Here is a 23460-nt window from a genome sequence, read left to right on the forward strand (position 1 = left end):
CAAAGTAGAATGTAGAACATTTTCTTTATAAACTATGTTATGCCAATTGAGCTAGATGTTCCCCGAGACCACGGTCCCCATAGCCCTCAGCCCAGCAATTCTGTCCATCAGGGAGTTTGGATGTGTCTGTGGAGCTTCCATAACCTTGCCGTATACAGGTTATGCTGGCTTCCCCAGTATTGTGTACTGTCTTACCCTTCACCAAAATTACCACTTATCTATTGTCTGTGTAGTGTTTTTCCATCCCCGCCCCTCCCTCTTAACCATCAAAGATTGTTTCTCTTTGTGTGTAAACCTTTTCAGGAGTTTTTATAGCAGTGGACTCATGCAATATTTTTCCTTTTGTGATTGACTTATTTCACTCAGCATATTGCCCTGCATATTTATCCATGTTGTGAGATGCAGATTTGTGAGATGCAGGTTCATCATTGTTCTTTATTGTTGGTTAGTATTCCATTTTGTGTATGTACTGTAGTTTGTTATCCATTCATCTGTTGATGAGCAAGTCTTTTGCTTGTAAGTTTAATTTTAGCTGTGGGTTTTTTAAGGATGGCCTTTATCAGGTTGAAGAGGTTCTGGAAGTTTGAGTGTTTTAACATGAAGAGATGTTGGATTTAGTCATTTACTTTTTCTGTATTTAAGTGATGACCATGCAGTTTTTGTTCTTTATCCCACTAATACAGTGTATCACATTGATTGATTTTCATATGTTAAACTGGTCTTCCAATCCTAGGAAAAGTCACACTTGGTCATGGGATTTGCCATATTTTGCTGAATTCAGGTTGCTTATATTTTGTTTGGAATTTTTTCATTTATATTTATAAGATATATATATATATGGATATTCATAAGGACTGTTCTTTTATTGGTCTTTGTCTGGTTTGAGTATGAGGGTGATATTGGTCTCATAGAATGAGTTGGCCCCCCTCATCTGTTTTTTGGAAGAGTTTGTGAAGTACTGGCATTCTTTCTTGTTTCAATGTCTGATAGAATTCACTATTGAAGCCATGTGGACCTCAAGTTTTCTTTTGTAGGGAGATTTTTGTTTAACAATTTGATTTCTTTAATAGACAGTTTTAATATCTGTAAGCTCTGTAATGTAATTACCATGCCTGATGCTGGTAATTTATATATTTTTTTCTTTTAATCACTGTAGATAAAAGTGTATTGATTTTATTGATTGTTTCAAAGAACTTGCTTTTGATATTATTAATTATACTGTATTGTTTGTCCATTTTTTATTTCAATGACTTCTAGTCTTAATTTCCATTATTTCCTTCCTTTTTACTTTGGGTTTAATTTGTTCTTATTGTAGGTTCTTAAGGTGAATGCATAGATCTTGTACTCACGTAATTTTATTTGTTTTAAATGTAAGTATTTAATGTATAAATTTCCCTCTGAGTATTGCTTTATCTGCATTCCAAAAATTTTGGTGTTTCTTTTCATTATCATTTAGGTGAAATCATTTTCTAAATTTTGTGTGTGTGATTTCTTAGAACTCTGAGTTATTTAGTTGTCTGTTTAATTTCCAAATATATAGATATGTATTTTGTTATGAAAACTCATTTTATTTTCAAGTTTGGTGTCTGCATCTGAACAACAGTAGTTACTGGAGTTCTTTATATGATTTTGCCTTATTTTCTAGTGTCCTTTTAATTCAGCCTGGGGGACTCCCTTTAGCATTTCTTGTTGGGAGGTCTACTGGTGACGAACTCCTTCAGCTTTTGTTTATCTGGGAATGTCTTAATGTCTTTCTCATTGTTGAGAGGTAGTTTTCTGGGATATAGCGTTCTTGGTTGACAGTTTTATTCTTTCAGAACTTTAAATGTTATCCCACTCTTCTCTGGCCTCCGTGGTTTCTGACTAATGGTAAATTGAGTGTTAATCTTATTGAGTATCCCTTAAACATGAGTAACTTCTGTCTTGTTGCTTTCATGATTCTGTCTTTGTCCTTTGAAAGTTTCATTTTAATGTGCCTTGGTGTAGATCTTTTTGAGGTTATCCTACTTGGAATTGTTGAGTTTCTTGGATGTTTAGATTTGTTTCTTTCATCAAGTTTGGAAAGTTTTCAGCCTTTATTCTTCAAATATTCTTTCTGTCCATTTCTCCCTCTCTTCCCCTTCTGGGAATCCAATATGCATATGTTGATATGTTTAATGTTATACCTGTGTCCCTTGGGCTTTGGTCATTTTAAAAAAAAAATTTTTTTTATTCCACTCCTCAAGCTGAATAATTTACATTGTCCTGTCTTCAAATTTAGAGCCCTGTTTTTGCACAGTGGTTAAGAGTTCGTCTGCTAATCTTTAAGTTCGCTCTTTCTTTCTTCTGCCTTCTCAAATCTGCTCTTGAACCCTTCTAGTGAATTTTTAATTTCAGCTATTGTACTTTTCAGCCCCAAAATTTCTTTTTGTTTCTCTGATATAATTTCTATCTCTGTTTTTTTTTTTTTTTTTAATTTTACTGTGTTTTAGGTGAAAGTTTACAGCGCAAATTAGTTTCTCATTCAAAAATTTATACACAAATTGCTTTCTGACCTTGGTTGCAATCCCTGCAATGTGTCTGCAGTCTCCCCCTTTCCATTTCCACTCCAGGCTCCCTGTGTCCATTTGTCCTGTTTTCCTGTCCCTTCCTCCATACTTGTTTTTTATTTGGGCAGGTGTTGCCCATTTGGTCTCATATATTTGATTGAACTAAGAAACATCTTCCTCACATGTGTTTTGTAGGCCTGTCTAATCTTTGACTGAAAGGTGGACTTTGGGAGTGTCTTCAGTTCTGAGTTAGCAGCGTGTCTGTGGGCCATAGTCTCGGGGGTTTACTTCCAAATATTTGAGGACTTTCCTGAAATTGTATGGATACTGATTTCTGTTTAATATGTTTGGATCAGAGCACATACTTTGTATGATTTCAATACTTTTAAATTACATACAGTCTCCAGATTATGAACATTTAACTTACAACTTGTACTTAAGAATGGACTGCTGTAAAGCCATTACATTAAGTCCCCAGACTAAGAACGTTGGACTTACAGACAACTTGTACTTAAGAACGAACTACCATAAAATCTACTATATTAAAAATTTGAGTTAAATACAATGGTTTGTAATAAAACACGCACTACTTTGTGATGCTCATGAAAACATTGCGTGGTTTGGAACGTGTTTCTTAAGTGTTTTATATGCATGGAAAGGTAAAATATATACCATATACTAAGACAAACATTTGACTAACTGACGCTAAATAAGAACCTTATATACCTGTCCCGACTTATCTACAAATTCGACTTAAAGACAGACTTAGAAGCGGATCTCCTTCATAACCTGAGGACTGCGTGTATTGAGCTTTTTCTTTTTTTTTTTAGATGGCCCGGCATAGGGTTTGACTTGGTGAGTCTCCTGTGTACAGGCATACCTCATTTTATTGCCCTTTGCAGATATTGCGTTTTTTACAAATTGAAGATTTGTGGGAACCCTGCGTCGAGCAAGTCTGTCGGTGCCATTTTTCCAACAGCGTGTGCTCATTTCATGTCTCTGTGTAACGTTTTGGTAATTCTCACAGTATTTCAGACTATTTCATTACTATTATATCTGTTGTGGTGGTCTGTGATCGGTGATCTTTGATGTTGCTATTGTAATTGTTTGGGAGCACAACTAACCACACCCATATAAGTTGGCAAGCTTAATTGATAAATATTGTGTGTGATCTGACTGCTTCACTGACTGGACGGTCCCTCTCGAGGTTTGCAATTGAGCTGGTGTTGTAATTCAGCCACTCTTACAATAAGACTCTAGGTTTTGTTTTCAGCAATTTTGACTCTGTTACTATAAGAAATAAGGCTTTCTTTCAAATCACAAGTGGAAGCCTTGAGGTCATGTATGCGGCGCTTGAGCCTTGAGTCTGAAGCCCTGAGTGCATCTCTTTCCTTCATCAGTTTGTCTAGCAAAAATAGGACAAACCAGCCAGCTTCCTTATACTTCTCATTCTGAAAAAGCTGTAGAAAGATATCACACATGTGTTCACCCTGAGCCTCACCTTCCACCAATACCTGATCTACCAGTGGTGATATTTTGTGAATTTGTGTTGCCACCTCGCCCCATGGACTAGCAGTGCCCTCTTTACTGCTGGAAGCAGAGTCATCAATGTCTTTATGATTAACTAGACTTGAGAATCAATTTAGAAAACTCATTCTTACAATTTTGCTTCTCTAGAATCACCCCATTCTCGGTACCAAATGTCTTAGGCTGGGTTCTCTAGAGAAGCAAAACCAGTAAAGTGTATAAATATATATATGAAGAGAGATGATATCAAGGAAACAGCTCATGTGATTGTAGAGGCTAGAACGTCCAAGTCCGTGGATCAGGGTAGACGCCTCTCCCAAGTCACACAGCTGCAGAAGCTGCCAAGCCCAAGATTGACAGGTCAGAGAGCAGGGCTCCCGCTCACAGGCTGTGCAGATCGACGAATCCCAGGTTTGGCAGATAAGCTGACAGCTAAGTCCTAAGAACGGGAGATGAGACGACAGGAAGCAGCCGCAGGATCCAGAGAGAGCAAAATGCCAGAACGTCTGCTTATATACAGATGCGGGCCACACCCCCAAGGAGACTCCCTTTCATCTGATTGGCTACTCACAGTATATTCAGTCATGGGAGTGATTACATTAAAACACTGAGAATCATGGCCCAGCCAAGTTGACACACAATCTTAACCATCACAGTCCCCCATTTCTCTCCCTCTCCTCGGGCCTCCCTATTCCCCGAGACACAACAATATTGAAATAAGTCCAGTTAATAACCCTACAGTAGCTTCTGTGTGTTCAAGTGTAAGGAGATAGGCCAAAAGCTAGGCCTCTTGCACCAGTTAGCAAACTTGTGAATGCAAAGGAAAAATGAATACACGAATGATAAGAAAGAGAAACAGCCTTGTTGCTAATATGGAGAAAGTTTCAATGGTCTAAATAGAAGATCAGACCAGCCACAACATTCCCTTAAGCCAAAGCCTAATCCAGGGCAAGGCCCTAACTCTCTTCAATTCTGTGAAGGCTGAGAGAGGTGAGGAAGCTGGAGAAGAAAGGTTTCAAGCTAGCAGAGGTTGGATCATGAGGTTTAAGGAAAGAAACTGTCTCCATAACAAAAGTGCAAGGTGAAGCAGCAAGTCCCTAGTGTAGAAGCCGCAGCAAGTTATTTAGTTATTGATGAAGGTGGCTACACTAAATAACAGATTTTCAGTGTAGATGAAACAGCCTTATATTGGAAAAAAGATGCCATCTCGGACTTTCATTGCTAGAAAGAAGTCAATGCCTGGCTTCAAACTTCAAAGGACAAGCTAATTCTCTTGTTAGGGGCTAATGCAGCTGATGACTTTAAGTTAAAGCCGGTGCTCGCTCACCATTCTGAAAATCCTGGGGTCCTTAAGAATGCTAAATCTACTCTGCCTGTGCTCTGCAAATGGAACAGCAAAGCCTGGGTGGGAGCACATCTGTTTACAACATGGTTTACTGAATATTTAAGCCCGCTGTTGAGTCCTACTGCTCATAAAAAAAGATTACTTTCAAAATATTACTGCTCATTGACAATGCATCTGGTCACCCAAGAGCTCTGATGGAGATGTACAAGGAGACTGATACTGTTTTCATGCCTACTATCACAACATCCATTTTGCAGCCCATAGATCAAGGAGTAATTCTGACTTTAAAGTACTGTTGTTTAAGAAACATATTTTGTAAGGTTATAGCTGCCATAGATAGTGATGTCTCTGATGGATCTGGGCAAAGTAAATTGAAAACCTTCTGGAAAGGATTCATCATTCTAGTTTTTTGGGTGTATACCTAGGAGTGGAATTACTGGGTCATACAGTAATTCTATTTTTAGGTTTTTGAGGAACCATCAAACTGTTTTCCATGATAGCTGTAGCATTTCACATTCCCACCAGCAATGGATAAGGGTTCCAGTTTCCCCACATCCTTGCTAACATTTGTTTTTTTTTTTAATCTAGCCACTCTAGCGGGAGTGAAATGGTATCTAATTGTGGGTTTGATTTGCGTGTCTCTGATGGCTGAGGCATTGAACGTCTTTTCATGTGTTTGGTGGCCATTTGAATGTCTTCTTTGCTAAAATGTCTGTTCAAGTCCTTTGCCCATTTTATGATTGGGTTGTATGTCTTTTTGTTGTTTAGTTGTCGAAGTTTTATATATATTCTGGTTATTAGATTCCTATTGGATATATGGATTCCTAAGATATTCTTCCAGTTGGTTACTTGTCTTTTCACTATTTTGGTAAAGTCTTTGGTGAACAAAAGTTTTTAATTTTTATGAGGTCCAGTTGATGTATTTTTTCTCTTGATTTTGTGCTTTTGTTATTAGATAATCCATTGTTAAAAGCTAAGCCTGATAGGGTTGCCTCTGTATTTTCTTCTAAGAATTTTATGGTTTTAATCTGCACATTTAGGTCCTTAATCCATTTTGAGGAGCTTTGGTGTTGCAGTGGTTAAGTGCTTGGCTGTTAATTGAAAGGTTGGCAGTTCGAACCCACCAGCTACTCCATGGGAGAAAGATGTGGCAGTTTGCTTCTGTAAAGATTTACAACCCTGGAGACCTTATGGGGCAGTTCAGTAGTTCTACTCTGTCCTACATGATTACTATGAGTCAGAATTGACTTTATGGCAAGGGATTTTTTATAATCCATTTTGAATTTGTTTTCATGTATGGCATGAGGCGTGGATCCTGTTTCATTTTTCTGCATGTGGAAATCCAGTTTTCCCAATACCACTTATTGAAGAGACTGTTCTTTCCCCATCAATTGGACTCAGCCCCCTTATTAAAAATCAGTTGATCGTAGATGTGCGGGTTTATTTCTGGATTCAAAATTTGATTGCGTTGGTCTATTTGTCTATTATTATACTAGTACCAGGCTGTTTTGATTACTGTAGCTGTATAAAATGTTTTAAAATTAGGAATTTTGAGTCCTCCTACTTTGTTCTTTAATCATTGCTTTAGCTACTGAGGCCTCTTCCATTGGTTTTTCCATTTCTGTAAAGATGGCTATTGAAATTTTGATTGAGATTGTATTGAAGCTGTAAGATTGTATTGAAGCTGTAAATCACTTGTGATAGTATTGACATCTTAACAATATTAAGTCTTCCAGTCTATGAACATGGAACATTTTTCCATTTATTTAAGTCTTCTTTAATCTCTTTCAGCAGTGTTTTATAATTTTCATTATGTAAGTCCTTCTTATCTCTGGTTAAATTTATTCGTAGGTATTTTATTCTCTTTTATGCTATTGTAAATAGAATCATTTATCTAATGTCCCTTTCAAATTTCTCATTGCTGGTATATAGGAACCCAGCTTATTTTTGTTTCTTGGCCTTGTCCCTTGCGACTTTGCTAAATTCCTCCATTAGCTGCAGAAGTTTTCTAGTGGACTTCTTGTGCCTTTCTGTATATAAGATCGTGTCATCCATGACTAGAGATAATTTTTCTTTCTTTTTTTTCCCCTATCTGGATACCTTTGATTTCTTTTTCTTGTCTTATTGCTTTGGCTAGGACTTCCAATAAAATATTGAATAGAAGTGCTAAGAGTGGGCATCCTTGTCTTTTTCCTGATTTCAAGGAGAAACCTCTGAGTCTTTCTCCATTATGTATAATGTTAGCTGTTGGCTTTTCATATATGTCCTGAACCATATTGAGGAGCTTCCTTTTTTTTTCCAATCTTCTTGATGGTTTTCATTAAGAAAAGAGTGGATTTTATCAAATCCTTTTCTGCATCCCTAGAGATGATCAGGTGGTTCTTTTCCTTTGTTCTATTGATGCGATGTATTATGTTGGTTGGTTTTCTAAAACTGAACCATACCTGCATTTCTGGGATAAATCCCACTTGATCATGGTGTATGACTCAATATGCTGTTGGATTCTTTTCGCTGCTATTTTGTTAAGGGTTTTTGCATCTATATTCATAAAGGATTTTGGTCTGTAGTTTTCTTGTAGTGTCTTTGTCTGGTTTTGGTATCAGGGTTGTGTTTGCTTCATAGAATGAATTAGGTAATATTACTTCCTTTTCTATCTTTTAGAAGAGTTTAAACAGAATCAGTGTCCATTCTTCTCTAAATGTCTGGTAGAATTCCGCAGTGAAGCCATCTGATCCAGGACGTTTCTTTTGTTGGAGGTTTTTGATCACCGATTCGATCTCTTCACTTGTTATAGGTGTATTGAGACTTTCTATTTCCTTGTTGTATGGTTGTTCATAGTATTTCATTATAAATTTCTTTATTTCTGTTGGGTCAGTTGTAATGTCTACTCTTGTTTGTTTGCATCTTATTCCCTTTTTTTCTTTGTTAGTTTTGCCAAAGGTTTATCAATTTTATTGATCTTTTCAAAGAAACAACTTCTGGTTCTGTTGATTTTCTCAGTTGATTTTCTGTTTTCAATTTTATTCGTTTCTGCTCTGATATTTGTTATTTCCTTTCTTCTGGTAGGTTTAGGCTTAGTTTGCTCTTCTCTGTTTCCTCAAGTTGTCGAGTTAGGCTGTGGATTTGAGGTTTTTCTTAATTTTTCATGTAAGCATTTGTTGCTGTGTGTTCCCCTCTGAGTACTGCTTTTGCTGCATCCTATAAGTAGTTTTGGTATGCTAAGAAATTTGTGATTTCTGTTTTGATTTCTTTCTTGACCCATTAGTAGTTTAATTTCCAGATGTTTATGTTGTCACCTTTTTTTTTTTTCCATTACCAATTTCTGGCTTTTCTCCATTATGTTCAGAGGAGATACTTTGTATGATTTCAGTATTTTTAAATTTATTGAGACTTGCTTTGTGACCTAACATGTGGTCTGTCCTGGAGAATGTTGTATGTGCATTGGAGTAAAATGTATATTGAGCTGTTGTTGGGTAGAGTGATATATATATTTATTTGTCTGTTAAGTCTAGTTGGTTTATAGTGTCATTCACATCCTTTTCCCTTGTTGATCTTCTTTCTAGATGTTCTGTTCAATATTGAAAGTAGTGTATTGAAGTATCCAACCATTATTGTAATGCTCTCTATTTCTCCCTTCAATTTCTCGGTGTTTGCTTTATACATTTAGGTGTTGATGTTGCGTGCATATATATTTATGATTGTTAAGTCTTGTTGAATTGATCTTTCCATTAGTATATAATGTCCATCTTTATCTCTTCTAATAGATTTGTCTTAAAGTCTACTCTGTCTGATATTAAGATTGCAACACCATCTCTTTTGGTTATTATTTCCATGGAATATTTGATTCTTTTCTTTCACTTTCAGTGTATTCGTGTTCTTGAGTCTAAGTTGTGTCTCTTGTAAACAACATAGTTGGATCATTTCTTGTTTTTTAACATTCTGCAGCTCTCTGCCTTTTGATTGGAGCATTTAGTCCATTTATATTGACTGTAATTACTGGTAAGAAGTGACTTAACTCCTGCCATTTTGTTGCTGTTTTTTGTGTGTCTTAGCCTTCTTTGTCTTTGTGCTTTACTACTGCTTGCTTTTGTGTTTTGTTGGTTTACTGTAGTAAGCCATTTTGGTTCCCTTTTCCTTTCCTTTTGTGTATGTATTTTAGATATTTTCTTAGTGGTAACTGTGAATATTACATTTAACAGCTTGTATTTATAACATTCTAGGGTAGGTTGGTGCCAGCTTAACTTCAGTAGCATATAAGAAATTCTATACCTCTACCATTCGTCCCCAACCCCATTCTGTTGTTGTTAACAGTAATTACATCTTTATATTTCATATGCTGTTTAATATAATGTTATTCTTGCCTTTTATGCATTGTCATTAAAAAGCATGAAGGACAAAGCAACTAGAATTATCAAGTATGAATATACCTCATTATTAGCCCTTGTACTTGTCCATGCAAAATTCCTTTATTAGGGAATTTGTGTGTGTGTGTGTGTGTGGGTGGGTGGGTGTGTTTGAATTACTTTCTAGTGCGTTTTCCCTTCCATCTGCAGAACTCCCATTAGTATTTTTTGTAGGGCTGGTCTGGTGGATATGAACTCTCTCAGCTTCCGTTTGTCTGAGAACATTTTAATTTTACACTTATTTTTGAAGGACAGTCTCACTGGGTATAGTATTCTTGGTTGACAGTCCTCCCCCACTCCCCGAACTTAAATATGTCATTCCATTGCCTTCTGGCCTCTAATGTTTCTGAGGCAAAATCTGCAGTTAATCTTACTGGGGACCCTTTGTATATGACTGTTACAGCTTTCAGGATTCTCTCTTTGTCCTTACTTTTTGAGAACCTAACTATGATGACTCTGGGTGTAGATCTCTTTAGTTTCATCCTGCTTGGGGTTCTTTGAGCTCTTTGGATTTGTAGATTCATGTGCTTTGTCAGATTGAGGAGATTTTCTGTCATTATTTCTTCAATATTCTTTTTGTTCCTGTCTTCCTCAACTTTTTCTTGAATTCTTATCATGTGTATATTAGTACTCTTGTTGTTGTTCTGTAATTCCATAAAACTGTGCTCAGACTTCTGAAGCCTCCATTCTTGCTGCTCTTCAGTCTCTGGAATTTTGACTATTTTATCCTCTAATTCACAGATTCTTTCTTCTTCCTGATTTAATCTGTCAAATTTTTCCATTGTGTTTCTCATTTCAGTTGTTGTCCCTTTTAGTTGCAATATTTGTTTCTTTTTGTCTCTTTTTTAGATCTTCTTTCTGTTGTTACATTGTTTTCCTTTTTTTCTTTTAGATACTTGTCAGTGTTTTCCCTTAGCTCTTTAATTATGTTTAACGTTACTGTATTACATTTTTCCATTTTCTTCATAATTTGGCCTTCCAAGATGCACTTTCACTCTCTTTGTCATGTTCATTTGGATGGGCCATCATTTCTCTTTTCTTCGTGCGTCTGTGATTTTTTTGGGGGGCATTGGAACTTTCTTGGGTGTTATCTTTCTCAGTTCTTTCCAGTATTTGGTGTTTTTTGCTCGCACTACTTTCTGCAAAAAACTCTCGGGTGGACAGAGCCGTCAACCTTTGCTTACTGGTTTTTCTCCTTCTCTCTGATAGTTCCTTCTCCCTCCCAGTTTAATTAGGATTCGAAAGTTCTAGATCTCAGTTTTTGATTTTTGATGTCTCCCGAACACGCTGTGGTCAGTCTGCCCACCCCTGGGCACCGCCACTTAGATGAGATACTATGCGCTAATCAGTCTGTCCACCAGTGGGCACAGTCTTCTCTCTCTGGTTATTTACTCCCTTTCCTTCTCTGTTTCTGCAATCATGTTTTCAGTCAGAAAACCCACACCCAGAAAGCCCCTTTTGGGGCTGAGTGTTGCCCTCAGGTTTTGCCCAAGTCTTCCTTCCCTCCTCTGTGGGAGCTGCTTCTATCTGAGTTGGCATTCAGGGGAAGCACAGGTAGACTTTTTTTATACCTGGAGCAGGAGGAGCTGGCACTCCCAGAAAAACCTCAGTGAGATCTGTCTTGTTTCACTGGGGTTTCAGAGCCCCAGTGGCCCTGTGGTGGTTAGGGAAGCATTCTCTATTGGTAACCTGCCTGATGGCTCCACTGTTGGGAACCTACTGTAGGAATTCTTATCAGACCAGCTGCCCTCAGTTACCAGGTGGGGGAGTGGCTGTTGTGCTTTGAATGACTCCCAGGGAGGTCTGCATTGTTGCTATCATAGCCTTCCCCCCCCCCCCATAGTATGCTGGCAGCTTCCATTTAAGATGCCTTCTTCCTAGCACATAGCAGCCTCAGTCACCAGTCCTCAACACCAGCTGGAAGGGGGAGCAGACAGACCCACCGGGAGGTCTGTCCTGTTGGTTACAGAGGCATCAGGTGTGGGTTTTGCAGGGAGGCAAGTACAGTGTTGGCTAGGGAAGCCTACTCCACTGCAGGGGCCTTCTGTCCTAATTCGCATCAGCCTTGCAGCTGATAATGTCAAGGTGGGGGAGGTGCTGGCATGCTCCCAGCAGATCCCCCAGGAAGTGTGTCTTGTTGATTGTAGAGCAGAAGCTTGGGATCCTTTCTGTTTGTACAGGCAGACAATGTGGTGGTTAGGGAAGCAGGGTCTTCTGCTGGGGCTGTTTTCCCAGTTCACAGCAGCAGGCAGCCTGCATGGCTGCAGGGAGGGGCAGGGACAATGGGAGACATGATTTCCTTACCATATGCAAACTCCTTGATTCTTGCCTGTCTGCTGTTCCCCTCTGCTGTCCTCTGTCCTCTGCTCCCTGATTCAAAGTCCCTCCAAGGCAAGCACAGTTTCCTTGTATTTCTTGTATTTGTGGGTGAGGGTTGGAGTGATGGTCTGTTTATGCTGCCATCTTCCCAGAATCCATCATGCCCAGTAATTTTTTTTATTGGGTGCTAGATATTTTGAATGTTAAGTTTTTTAGTGTCTGGGTTTTCTTGTTTTCCTTTTCATAGTGTTGAAGAATGTTTTGGTAGGCAGCTATTGGTGGATTATCTTGATCCTTTTAAGACTAGTTTTAAAGTTTGTTTTAGGGCAGATAAAGAGTAGCCTTTATCCTAGAACTAGTTTAGCCTTCCTATTAAAGTGTGTTTTTTCTGAGGCCTCTATTAAATGCTTTGGGTGATTTACACTCTCCACTCTGACTGCAGGAGCCCTGGTGGTGCAAACAGTTAAGCACTCAGCTGCTAACTGAAAGATTAGGCAGTTTGAACGTACCCTTCGGCTCCGCAGGAAAAAGACCTGGCAACCTGCTTCCATAAAGATTGCAGTCAAGAAAACCCTATGGAGAATTTCACATGGGGTTACTGTGAGTTGAAATCGACTCGATGATATCCAGCAACAACCACTCACGCTGGTCAGAACTTGAATGTGTCTCAGCCCTATGTAAGTTCTGAAAATTGTTTAGCTTATGTTGTTGTTGGTGGTGGTTGCTATCGAGTCAATTCTTACTCATACTGACCACATGTGTGACCCCCATGTCTTAGGTTTTCCATTCCTCTGCTGTTATCTAGGAATTGCCTCTAGACACAACTGGTGCAGTTTTAAAGTTTACCTCATTTGTTTCCCATCAGTCAGGGATTGCATTTCTGTGCTGCTTGTTGACTAGTGTCTTAAAACAATTACTTCATAAACTTTTGTCTAGTTTTATCGTTGTTCGTGACAGGAAGGCAAGTATCAAACCAGTCATTCCATCATTGCCGTATGTGGAAGTCTTTTTATTTACTTCTAATTCAGCACTATTAATCATCCACTGAGGCTAAAGTTGATAATGATACTTTTTTGGTAAAGGGTCAGTATAATTCTGAGTTAATGAAAAGCCTCGTTTTTGCTTTTTAACTTTTCATCTCGTTACAGACGTATTTCAAGATAATTAAATCTAACCTGCTTTTATTCTTTATGAATAGGAAGTGTAGCCAATCAAGTATTCCATCCAGTGATGTTTGACAAATGCATTCAGATTCTCAAGAAGAGCTGGCCTCAGGAATCTAACTTGAATCGAAAAAGAAAGAAAGAACAGCCTAAGAGCTCTCAGGGTAATCCAAGAGGGAATAGAAAAAGAGGAAAGCCACTTAGAAGAGAGGATATTGAGGTAAGAAGTAAGTGGAATAATAAAACATATCCTGTACCTGCCTGTGATCTTGATTTATTTAAGGATTGACCTTATATTAAAATGTGATTTTAGGCATTATGATTTTTACTAAAAGGTCCTAGAGCATCGTTAGCTTATCCAGTATGACTTTAAGTTGCTTCTTGGGCTTGGTATAACACTGAGGGTACATTTCCACCTGGCCATCTTCCAAGCTCCCGATCATCTCTCCTTAACCTTGTGCCCCAGGTGTACTTGACAACATGCTAACTGGAATATTTGGCACATTATCTTATCATTAGGGTGACTAAAACATTCTGAGGGCTCATGTACATAAGAGCATAATAGAATGACATTAATTCCTAATTTTCATGTGAGTGTATAGGAAGGTAGCAGTTTGCTGACTTCAGAACTTCTAAGAACCAAAGGAATTTTCACTGACACAAAATTATAGGGTGAGAAACTATTTTAGCCATCATCTAGTCAACAGTTTACAGTGTGGCTGTGGAAACCTGGAGTAGTCATGGGACTTGGTCAAAGTCACATCACTTCAGTGCTTTGGTTACTCTCTGGAGTTTAACTGGACTTGGTTTGGATTCATTGAAAACCATGGGACAAAGTGTTAGACATAGTTAGAAAGACATCTATATGTTTCTTCATAACCTAGATGGATGTAATTTTACAAGAACAAGAAGATGAGGAGAATATTTGTTTTTCTGCACGGGACCTTTCTTATATTCGAAATGCCATATTCCACCTGTTGAAGAATTTTTTAAGGCTTCTGCCCAAGTTTTCCCTGAAAGAAAAGCCACAATGTGTGCAGAATTGTATAGAGGTAAGTGAAAATCCCAAGGACCTTGGAACACCCTCAGAGGGCATAGACTATAGCTAATATTTAATTAACTACTGTGAACAGGAAAAATCAGTCTTTTCTTCATGCTGTTTTCCAGATCTTTGTTGCATTAACTAATTTTGAGCCAGTTCTTGATGAATTTCATGTTTCACAAGCCAGGTGAGCCATTAAATCTTCCCCTGCTAAACTGTTAATGTAGTATAATGATTTTTGCTCTGGTGGAAATATAAATACCATTTTATCCTGATTGGCACACAGGTAGAATTTATTCATTTAAATGTGGCTTACACAGTTAAGGAATATTCAAATTCTATCCAGTAACCAATCTTTTGCTTTTTTTCTTTAGAAATCTTAATGAAGCAAAATACATACCAGAACTGGCTTATCATGGATTATATCTGGTGTGCTCCCCAATCCATGGAGAAGGAGATAAGGTAAAGGAAACAAGAATCAAATGTAGTAACTAGTTGAATTAAAAGCGTACAAACCATACAATGGAATAATGTTAAAAGCATTTGATTTAATGATATTTTCATTTACTAGATCATTTTCATTACCTTATATCATTTGTATAATTAAAAGTATCACTATTTCTTTTTATTGCCTACTTTTCATTACCGGATATACCTGGTGTTGCAGTAGTTAAGAGCTCAGCTGCTAACGAAAGTGTCAGCAGTTCGAATCTACCAGCCGCCCCTTGGAAATTCTATGGGGCAGTTCTACTCTGTCCTGCAGGGTTGCTATGAGTCAGAATCGACCTGATGGCAACAGGTTTGGCTTTGGTTTTTTTCATTACCAGAGGAGCCCTGGTGGTGCGGTGGTTAAGGACTCGGCTGCTAACCGAAAGGTCAACAGTTCCAACCTGCCAGCTGCTCTGCGGGAGACAGATGTGGCAGTCTGCTTCCGTGAAGATTTACAGCCTTAGAAACCCTGTGGGGCAGTTCTGCTTTGCCCTACAGAGTCGCTATGAGTTGGAATTGACTTGATGGCAGTGGGTTTGGTCTTCATTACCACATTTCTATCCAAATACTTGGTAGCCACAGCAACTTATTGCTGGGTTTCAGATATAAAATGTGGTTCCAATGTGAATTAAGTAGGTGTAACAGATAAGCTGCTGAACAGAGTTGCATTTATAGACATGTTCACCAAATTATTCTAAAAAGAATAGACATTCATAGAATTTTCAGGTTTCCCATGATAATTTATTTGTGCCTCGGTGTTTCTATTATTATTTATACTATTTAAATTAATACTCCACAAAAATTCTACTAGTTGTTATTACTGGTTAACATTGATATCTGGATTTTGCCTCTGAGTAACCTTAATACTATCACTTCTCTAAGCACTGGAGTTAGGGTTTTTCAAGCATTATGGGGTTACTAAACTTAGATGTCATTAATAAAGTGATAAGATTTTGTAAAAAATGTGATGGACCAAGGTTATGTGAATTGGGGTAACTATGGTACAGGTGACTTTTAGGGACATAAGCATGGTGGGTAAGAAGATAGTGGTGGGATATGTGGGTTCAAATTATGACTCCACTGCTTAACTAGCAATGTATCCTTATGTGAATTTCTTAGCCTTGATAAAGCCTCTGTTTTCGCATCTTTACCAAAAAGATAAAAGTCTTGCCTTCCTCATAGTTTTGTAAGAAGATTAAATGAAATAATGCAAGATCAATGCTGAGCACAATGTCTATTGTTTAAAAAACACTCCATATTTTATAATTTATTATATCATTGTCTTAGACTGGGTTCTCAAGGGGGGAAAACCAGTGAAATGTATATATGCGTGTGTGTGTGTGTGTGTGTGTGTGTGTGTGTGTGTGTATATTTATAAAAAAAAAAAAACCCATTGCTATCGAGTCGATTCCAACTCATAGTGACCCTATAGGACAGAGCAGAACTGGATAGAGTTTCCAAGGAGCGCCACCAGGGTTTCCACGTATATATAGAGAGAGACAGAGAGTAATTTATATCAAGGAAATGGCTCAAGCAGTTGTAGAGGTTGGAAAGTGCCAAGTCCATGGGTCAGGCATCACTCTGGAGGCTTCTCCTGACTCCCATAGCTGCACAGACTGACAAACCTAAGATCTGCAGGTAAGACTGCAGGCTGCTGGCTCAAGTCCCATGAACAGGAGGTCAGATGATGAGGAGCCAAATGTTGGATTCAGAGCAGAGCAAAGCCAGCAAGCTTTGCCAGAATGTCCATATATATTGGATGCAGGCCACACTCCCAAGGAAACCCCTTTGAACTGATTGTCTGCCCGTAGCAGATCTCAGCATAGAGGAGATTACATGATATCAGATCTCATCATGGAGGTGATTACGTCATTACATAACTGCCAAATGACTGAAAATTATGTCCCAGCCAAGTTGACGCACAACCTTAACCATCACAGTCCACCCTTTGTCAAATTGGCACCTGTACACATCTCCTTAAACCATACATGCTCTCTTTAAATAAAGAAAATCATAAAATCATACTTGAGCCTGATGTGACACAAGAAACACATGTACAACCAAAAACATATTACCCTGTTTACATCTTTTAGAAGTGAAGAAAACAAAACTATTTTATACACACATCAAGGAAGAAATACTCATAACAGTTACGGTCCTCGTTTCTGCAACTGATCATGTGGTCATAGCTGGTATTTAGAACTGCCTTCTTCTACCACCCATTCCATATCCCCTTTACTCTCAGCAGGCACCTAAGCTGGTCATGGTTCTCTTCCTGGTGGAGTGACCCAAACCTTCATTCCTGAAAGGTCTGGGCCATTAGTAGTCGTGTCAGAATAGGGTTGCTGTAGTTTTCCATTGCCTTTAATTACAGGGCATAGTAGTACTAAGAGACTTTCTAAGGAATCTGCTGTATTCCAGACACACTGTTCTTTACCTCTATTATGTAATATCAATCCAATTTCCTCTTGGTAATCAGAATCAATCACACTAGCCAATATGGTAACTCCCTTTGCTTTTTAATCCAGAGGCATAAAGAGCCCAAACTGGCCAGATGCCATTCTTAACTTACAGTTCAGCAAAATCAGTGATTGGTCTCCAGGTGAGAGCATTCCTCCCTTTGGAACTTTGATCTCTATACTCACAGAACATAGAGTCTTGGGGCAGGAAGCAAAACTATTGTATGTCACTAGGGTAATAGTGTGTGGTGCCACTCCCATTTCCACCCACTGATTCCTAGACCCATGAATCCTCATATGGGAGAAACAGCACCATATATTGGACACTGGTTGAGAACATTTACAGCCTCCTGGAGAAGATTGCCCCAACCCTATAAGGTATTGCCACCTAGCTGGTGCTGTAATTGTGTCTTTATAAGGCCATTCCATCATTCTGTCTAGCCAGATGCTTCAGGATGGTGGGGAACATGGTAAGACCAATGAATTCCATGAGCATGGGCCCATTGCCACACCTCATTTGCTCTGAATTGAGTCCCTTAATCTGAGGTGATGCTGTATGGGATACCATGACAGTGGATAAGGCATTCTGTAAGTCCATGAATGGTAGTTTTGGAAGAAGCATTGCATGCAGGGAAGGCAAATCCGTATTGAGAGTAAGTGTCCATTTCAGTAAGAACAAAACACTGCCCTTTCCATGGTGGAAGCAGTCCACTTACTCAACCTGCCACCAAGTTGCTGGCTGATCACCTCAAGGAATATTGGGATGCTGAGGACTTAGTGTTGGTCTCTGCTGCTGGCAGATTGGGCACTCAGCAGTGGCTGTAGCCAAGTTGGCCTTGGTGAGTGGAAGTCCACATTGCTAGGCCCATGCGTAACCTCGATCCCTGTCACCATGACCACTTACTTCATGGGCTGTGATGTGAGTGGCTGGGGAAGGAGGTCGACTGATTTCCACAGAATGTGTCGTCCTGTCCTCTTGTTTGTTAAAATCCTCCTATGTTGAGGTCACCTTTGGTGAGCATTCACATGAGACACAAATACCTTCACTTCTTCAGCCCATTCAGAAAGATTCATCCACATACCTCTTTCCCATACCTCCTTGTCTCCAATTTTCCGATCGTGTTCCTTCCAAGCCCTTGAATCAGCCAATGAATCAGTATACAATCACACATCTGGCCAGGTGCACTGCTTGACGTTCTGCCCATTGAAAGGATTTCTCTTCATCTCTGTCCTTCAGGGAGGTCCCAGAAAGGGGCGGTAGTGCTGCTGCTGTCCACTTTTGAGTGGTGCCTGCATATTGCGCCTAACTATCCGTAAACCAGGCATTAATTTTCTCTTCCTGAGTGAACTGATTAGAAGGAACTCCTCATGAGGCCATAGGTGCAGGCTGGCAGATGGAAGGTAATGTGACAGGAGTGGAGATCGTGGATATTTGGGCCACTTCCTCATGTAACTTCAGGTCCTGCTGGGGCCCAATATACCACTTCCGTTTAATGATGGAGTGCTGCTGTGCACGTCCGACTTTGTGACTCTGTGGGTCAGACAACATCCAGTTCATGATGGGCAGCTCAGGCCACATGGTGACTTGGTATCCTGTGGGTAAGCATTCAGTCTTTACTGAGGCCCAGTAACAAGCCAAACACTGTTTCTCAAAAGGAGAGTAGTTATCTGCAGAGGATGGCAGGGCTTTGCTCCAAAATCCTAAGAGTCTGCATGGTGATTCACCAATGGGGCCTTGCCAGAGACTCCAAGCAGCATCTCTGTCTTCCACTGACACTTCAGGCACCACTGGATCAGCTGGATCATATAACCCAAATGGCAGAGTGGCTTCTATGGCAGCCTGAACCTGTTGCAGAGCCTTGTCTTGCTTTGGGTCCCACTGAAAACTACCAGCTTTTCAAGCCACTTGATAAATAGGCAGCAGTATCACACCCAGATGAGGAATATGTTGTCTCCAAAATCCAAAGAGGCCCACTAGGCATTGTGCCTCCTTTTTATTTGTGGGAGGGGCCAGATACAATAACTTATCCTTCACTTTAGAAGGAATTTCTCAACGTGCCCCACAACTGGACTTCTAGAAATTTCACTGAGGTAGAAAGTGGTTGAATTTTGGTAGGATTAATTTCCTACCCTCTAGCACGCAAATATTTTACCAATAGGTCCAGCATCATTGACACTTCTTCCTTAGTAGAGCCAATCAGCATAATGTCATCAGTGTAATGGATCAGTGTGACATCTTGTGGAAGGGAAAGGCGATCAAGGTCCCTGTGGAGTAAATTATGACGTAGGGCTGGAGAGTTGATATAGCGCTGAGGTAGGACCGTCATGGTGTATTGCTGGCCTTGCCAGCTGAATGCAAACTGCTTCTGGTCCTTTGAAACCACCAGAAGGTATGGAGAAAAAGGAATTAGCCAGATCAGTAGCTTCATACTGGGTACTAGGAGATGTATTAATTTGCTCAATGAGTAAAACCACATCTGGAACAGCATGTGCAGTCGAGTCACCACCTGGTTAAATTTTCAGTAATCTACTGTTATTCTCCAAGATCCATCTGTTTTATGCACAGGCCAAGTAGGCAAGGTGAATGAGGATGTGGTAGGAATCTCCAACTCTGCATCCTTCAACTCCTTGATGGTGGCAGTAATCTCTGCAACCTCTCCAGGAATGGAGTATTGCTTTTGGTTTACTATTTTCCTAGGTAGAGGCAGTTCTAATGGTTTCCACTTGCCTTTTCCTACCATAATAGCCCTTACTCCATTTGTCAGGAGCCAGTGTGGAAGTTCTACCAGTTGCTGAGTATTCTGTTCCAATTATGCACTCTGGAACTGGGGAAATCACTACAGGATGGGGTTGGGAACTCTTTGGACCCACTGTGAGATAAACCAGAGCTAGGATTTCATTAACAACCTGCCCTCCATAAGCCCCCAGTCTGACTGGTGGGCCACATTGATGTTTTGGAGTCCTGGAATTAGTGCCAGTTCAAAGCCAGTATCCAGTAATCCCTGAAAAATCTGATTATTTCCTTTTTCCCAGTGAACCGTCACTCTCATAAAAGGCCACAGATCCTTTTGGGGACAGCTGGGAGAAGGATTAACAGTATAAATTTTTGGAAGTGTAGTGGAATCCTTCCTCAAGGGTACCCGGCCTCCACTTCCTTCAAGAGGTTGTGGGTCTTTAAATTCACTCAAGTCTAGGAATTGATTGAAGGGCCATAACTCGCTATTCCGGCAATTCAAGTTAGATTGCTGTTCACTTTACCTAGAATTATTCTGCTTGTATAGATCAAGTAAATATTTGTAGATTTCCCGTTTATTTCACTCCCTGTGACACCATGACTAAGTTGCCAACACCATGAGTGCGTGTGAGTCAGACTACTCTGATTACTCCTTTGATTCTGCTGTCCATTATGATAACCATGCCCACCTTGTTTTTGTTCATTGAGTGCTGCCCCTTGGCCCCTATCACCACAGGGTCCAATCAGCTCCATTGTACTTAAAAAAACAACAAAAAATAAAAAAAACCAAACCCATTGCCATTGAGTCAATTCTGACTCATAGCAACCCTATACGACAGAGTAGAACTGCCCCATAGAGTTTCCGTGGAGCAGCTGGTGGATTGGAACTCCTGACCTTTTGGTTAGCAGCCAAATCATTTCACTCCAGGAGATCAGTGTAGAATTAAATTTCTGTGGCTAGATATTAGCATCTGTTACTCAGATTAAATTAGACCAATAACTGAATTTATAAGAGACACATTCCCTAAAATATTGTAGAGAGAATTAATCTTGAAAAATGTTGAATATTTGTGTTGACTCCATTCTTCCTCTCCAAATACAGGTTTATGGTTCTCTAGACTTTTGGTTAGCAGCCAAACACTTAACAACTGTGCCACCAGGGCTCCTATTGTACTTAGGTGTCTTAATTATGTTAGGGCAGCTCCCACTGTCAAATCTGAATTACATAAAATAGCAGTGCCAGCAGTCTTCATGGATGTTGGGAATCCCTTCACAAATTTGTTCCTCACTGTTGTGGTAAAAGGTGTGTCGTCTAGGCACTCCGTGTGTGGGTTTATGAGTGTATTCTGAACAATCCACTCTAACATGCCAATTTCTGTAAGCCTTTGGATACATTCTTCTGTGGTATATCAAGGCAGGTCTGATACTTCAGCTTGATTTAGTGTAGTATTTTATTCTGATTCACAGTGACCCTGTGTACAAGAGAGTGAAACACTGCCCAGTCCTGCATCATCCTCATTATTGTTGTTATGGGTGAGCCTATTGTTGCAACAACTGTGTCAACCCATCTCGTTGAGGGTCTTCCTCTTTTTCACTGACCCTCTACTTTACGAAGCGTGATGTCCTTCTCCAGGGACTGGTCTCTCCTGATAACATGCCCAAAGTATGTGAGACGAAGTCTTGCCATCCATCTAAGGAGCATTTTGGCTGTACTTTTTCCGGGATAGATTTGTTTGTTCTTTTGGCAGTCCATGGTATATTCAATATTCTTCACCAGCACCATAATTCCATTCTTCGTCAGTCTTCTTTATTCATTTTCCATCATTTGCATGCATATTAAGTAATTGAAAACACCATGGCTTGGGTCAGGCTCACCTTAGTCATAAAATTGACATCTTTGCTTTTTAACACATTAAAGAGGATTTTTTGCAGCAGATTTCCCAGTGCAGTGCATCATTTGATTTCTTGACTGCTGCTTCCTTGGGTGTTGATTGTGGATCCAAGTAAAATGAAGTCTTTGACAACTTCAGTCTTTTCTCCATTTATCAGGATGTTGCGTATTGGTCCAGTTGTGAGGATTTTTGTTTTCTTTATGTTAAGGTGTAATCCATACTGGAGGGTGTAGTTTTTGATTTTCCTCCGTAAGTGCTTCAGTTCCTCTTCACCTTCAGCAAGCAAGGTTGTGTCATCAGCATATCATAGGTTGTTAATGAGTCTTCCTCCAGTCCCGATGTGGCATTCTTTGTATAGTGGAACTTCTCAGATTATTTGCTCAGCGTACAGATTGAATAAGGATGGTGAAAGGATACAACCTTGATGCACACCTTTCCTGATTTTTAACCACACGGTATCCCCTTGTTCTGTTTAAACAACTGCCTCTTGGTCTATGTACAGGTTCCTCATTAGCACAATTAAGTGTTCTGGAATTCTCATTCTTTTATATTTATCCATAATTTGTTATGATCCACACAGTCGAATGCTTTTGCATACAGTCCAATGCCTTTGTGTAGTCAGTAAAATACAGCTAAACATCTTTTGGGTATTCTCTGCTTTTACCCAAGATCCATCGGACATCAACAATGATACCCTTGTTCCATGTCCTTTTCTGAATCCAGCTTGAATTTCTGGCAGTCCCCTGTTGATCTACTGCTGCAACCGTTTTTGAATTATCTTCAGAAAAATTTTACTTGTTTGTGATACTGATGATATTGTTCAATAATTTCCACATTCTTTTGTATCAGCTTTCTTTGGAATGGACACAAATATGGATCTCTTCCAGTCATTTGGGCAGGTGGCTCTCTTCCAGATTTCTTGGCATAGACAATTGAGTGCTTCCAGCGCTGCATTAGTTTGTTGAAACATCTCAATTGGTATTCCATCAATTCCTAGAGCCTTGTTTTCGCCAATGACTTCAGTGCAGCTTGGACTTCTTCCTTCAGTACCATTAGTTCTTGATCATATCCTTTCTCCTGAATGTTTAGATGTCACCCAGTTCTTTTTGGTACAGGGACTCTGTGTAGTATTCCTTCCATCTTCTTTTGATACTTCCTGCGTCATTTAATATTTTCCCCATTGAGTCTTTCAGTATTGCAACTTGAGGCTTGAATTTTTTCTTCATTTCTTTCAGTTTCAGAAATGCTGAAAATATTCTTCGCTTTTCGTTTTCTATCTCCAAGTCTTTGCACATTTCATCGTAATATATAATACTTTGTCCTCTTGAGCCATCCTTTGAAATCTTACTGTTTAGCTCTTTTACTTCATCATTTTTTCCTTTTGCTTTAGCTACTCGACCTTCAAGAGCAAGTTTCAGAGTCTCTTCTGACATCCATTTTGGTCTTTTCTTTCTTTGCTGTCTTTTTAATGCCCTCTTGTTTTCTTTCATGTATGATGTCTTTGATGTCATTCCACAACTCTTCTGGTCTTCAGTTATTAGTGTTTAATGAGTCAAATC

At 39.4% G+C, this 23460-nt stretch overlaps 1 protein-coding gene across 3 annotated transcripts in view; it reads left to right on the forward strand.

Moving 5' to 3' along the window:
- NCAPD3 (non-SMC condensin II complex subunit D3) overlaps window positions 1-23460 on the forward strand; it is a 146225-nt gene that overhangs the window by 27818 nt on the left and 94947 nt on the right. For all 3 annotated transcript variants that reach the window (XM_023734037.1, XM_023734038.1, XM_023734039.1), the window contains exons 4-7: window positions 13321-13505; window positions 14170-14337; window positions 14453-14514; window positions 14702-14789. In XM_023734037.1, the coding sequence (XP_023589805.1) occupies window positions 13321-13505; window positions 14170-14337; window positions 14453-14514; window positions 14702-14789 (503 nt within the window). The remainder of the gene's footprint in view (window positions 1-13320; window positions 13506-14169; window positions 14338-14452; window positions 14515-14701; window positions 14790-23460) is intronic.

The sequence above is a fragment of the Trichechus manatus genome, unplaced genomic scaffold, assembly GCF_000243295.1.
Source record: "Trichechus manatus latirostris isolate Lorelei unplaced genomic scaffold, TriManLat1.0 scaffold00064, whole genome shotgun sequence".
Classification (NCBI taxonomy): Eukaryota; Metazoa; Chordata; class Mammalia; order Sirenia; family Trichechidae; genus Trichechus; species Trichechus manatus.